Below are 2,566 nucleotides of genomic sequence, written 5' to 3' on the forward strand. Positions count from 1 at the left end.
CACGGTCCGGTTCGGCAACTCTGTATCAAGACGCATGCAAAACGGAACCTCCACACTTATTGGGTCATCGACGCAAGGCCGCGGCTGCACCCGCGGTGGATGGGGTTGTAATTCCGGAGGTAGCTGCATTGTGGCTGCGTCATCTGCAGCACCTGGCTCATTAGTCCCGTTGTGTCCACCGTCGCTGTCAACTGCTAACGCATCTTCATCTACGAATGCCGCTCGATCAGGGTCACCACCGATGCCAGCACTACTCGCGCGTTCGGATCTGCCGATACGATACCGAGCCGGCAGAACCGGATCTGGCGGCGGTGGTGCGGTACCTTGGGCAGTGCAGGGCATGCGCCGCCAAGCCAGGGTACGCGCATGACGCGGCACTGCGGCGGTGCACATGATGTCGGCGCGCAAAAGGTCCACATTGGGAATGTCCAGCCAGGCACGGAGCGTGGACTGTTCCTCCGAGCACTGTTCAGAGCAGACGGCACACACCCGCGAAGGCATGCGTCGACGCAACGCGGCGGCCATCCTGCTTGCAAGATGCAAGTGCTTTTCGTAGGGTACCTGCCGATCCACCGGGAGTTCACCGCCGGGCAAATCCTGCACGCGCCCTTCCGGAATGGCCTCCAGAAAATCAGGCGGCCGTGGGTGCTGGCCCTCGTGCAAACAGGGAAACCGCATGAGGTTCCGCAAGTGTTCAAGCAAGCTGGCTTGTGGATGCTGTATTGCATGCACCTGAGCACGGCCCTGTGCGTGTGCAGCGGTGTCACGCTCTTGCTCCGCAGCCCTGCGCTCTGGATCTTGACGGGCAGCAGCTCGTGCAGCGGTGTTACGCTGCTGTTGTGCAGCCCTGTGCTCCGGATCTTGACGGGCAGCAGCTCGTGCAGCGGTGTCACGCTGCTGTTCTGCAGCCCTGTGCTCCGGATCTTGACGGGCAGCAGCTCGTGCAGCGGTGTCACGCTGCTGTTCTGCAGCCCTGCGCTCCGGATCTTGACGGGCAGCAGCTCGTGCAGCGGTGTTACGCTGCTGTTCTGCAGCCCTGCGCTCCGGATCTTGACGGGCAGCAGCTCGTGCAGCGGTGTTACGCTGCTGTTCTGCAGCCCTGCGCTCCGGATCTTGACGGGCAGCAGCTCGTGCAGCAGTGTTACGCTGCTGTTCCGCAGCCCTGCGCTCCGGATCTTGGTGGTGGTGCTGCCCCACAGCCCAGCCCTCCCGGTCTCGGTGGTGTTGCTGCTCCGCAGCCCCGTACTCTGGGTCTTGACGAGCAGCAGCTCGTGCAGCAGTGTCTCGCTGCTGCTCTGCAGCCCTGCGCCGCGGATCCAGACGAGCATCCCGCATCCGAGCTGCATCCACGCTGAGGGGTGTGTTTGATGCACTTGTGCCTCTAAAATGAAAACCGCCAGCAAGTGTACCTAGGCGCTCGCGACCGCGAGTTCCGGGCCGCTGGGGTAAATCATTCGGCGTGTCTGCCATAACTGACGGAAGCCGTCTTAAGTCACAGCTTGCATTGGCGGCACCACCAGCCAGTATACAGCCGCCGGCTTTCGTAATTTACAGCCGGCGGCTTTCGTATGATTCAGCGCTCAGCCGCACTACTGTAAGTGAAGACAAATATAGCTAACGTGCATATCTGTGTGTGCGTCAAATTGCGTGTATAATTGCGCGTTTCGGTGTATTCTAAAGGAATCACGCGCCAAAATGCAGGTTCAATTGCACGGCTGGGTACATGTTAAATGTTAATTTGCGTGGTTCGGCGCGCTTGTGTATCGAATTACAATTAACAATCAACAACAACTCGGTGCGCTTGCGTGTCAATTCGGTGCGGCGCGCATTGCACTGTGCACGGTCCGAAAATATAAGAAAATATAAGAAAGAAGCGTGCGGGCGCCGAGCGACGAAGCAACATAAATAAGGACACAACGACGCGCCGGCGCCGGGGTCGAACCGGCGACCGCGGCTCCCACAAGACATCGGAGCTAGCGGGCCCGACGAAGCGGCACACGGCCATGCTCCAGGGCGCCTTCCGCGGGGCCAGGTGTGGTGCGGTGCGGCGCGGGGCGCCGAACCGAACGAAGGAAGAAGACGAAAAAAGCGGCGACGGCGGGGCGCGAACCGGCGACCGCGGCTCCCACGCGGCGACGGAGCTAGCCTAAAAGGCGCGGCTCCGAAACCGCGGACGACACCCCAAAAAACGCGAAAACAGCAAGCGGCCACCCGGACGGACGGACGGACAGACAGAAAGTTGGGGTAAGGTCTCCGTCCCGACGACGGAACGACTAAACGTCGTCCGTCTAACGTCGGGACTACGACTATAAACGACACCTCAACTTAAATTGTTGTCACAGCATCCAAAGGTTCTGTATCTATTCTAAAACGTGTGCGTATACTATGAGCTGCGCCAAGTGCCGTACACGAACATATGTGCGTGTACGACAAACAACTCAACACCTGTTCAGCAACTCAGCTATCAGCCCTGGCCCCTGTACAAAACCCCTGGCGTGCAGCCTGACATGGCCACATACCTGCTGCAGCCCACTGCCCAACACCATCCCTGGCTGCTGCAGCTGCA

At 60.0% G+C, this 2,566-nt stretch overlaps 1 protein-coding gene across 1 annotated transcript in view; it reads right to left on the minus strand.

The window, feature by feature from the left end:
- The window catches only part of VOLCADRAFT_88986 (uncharacterized protein), a gene marked incomplete at both ends in the record, with an annotated part of 15,447 nt that extends 13,977 nt beyond the window's left edge, over positions 1-1,470 (minus strand). The window contains 2 exons of the mRNA XM_002948726.1: positions 4-209; positions 324-1,470. Coding sequence (XP_002948772.1) covers positions 4-209; positions 324-1,470 — 1,353 coding nt within the window. The remainder of the gene's footprint in view (positions 1-3; positions 210-323) is intronic.
- Between the last annotated feature and the right edge of the window lie 1,096 nt (positions 1,471-2,566).

This window comes from Volvox carteri (assembly GCF_000143455.1).
Source record: "Volvox carteri f. nagariensis unplaced genomic scaffold VOLCAscaffold_11, whole genome shotgun sequence".
NCBI lineage: Eukaryota > Viridiplantae > Chlorophyta > Chlorophyceae > Chlamydomonadales > Volvocaceae > Volvox > Volvox carteri.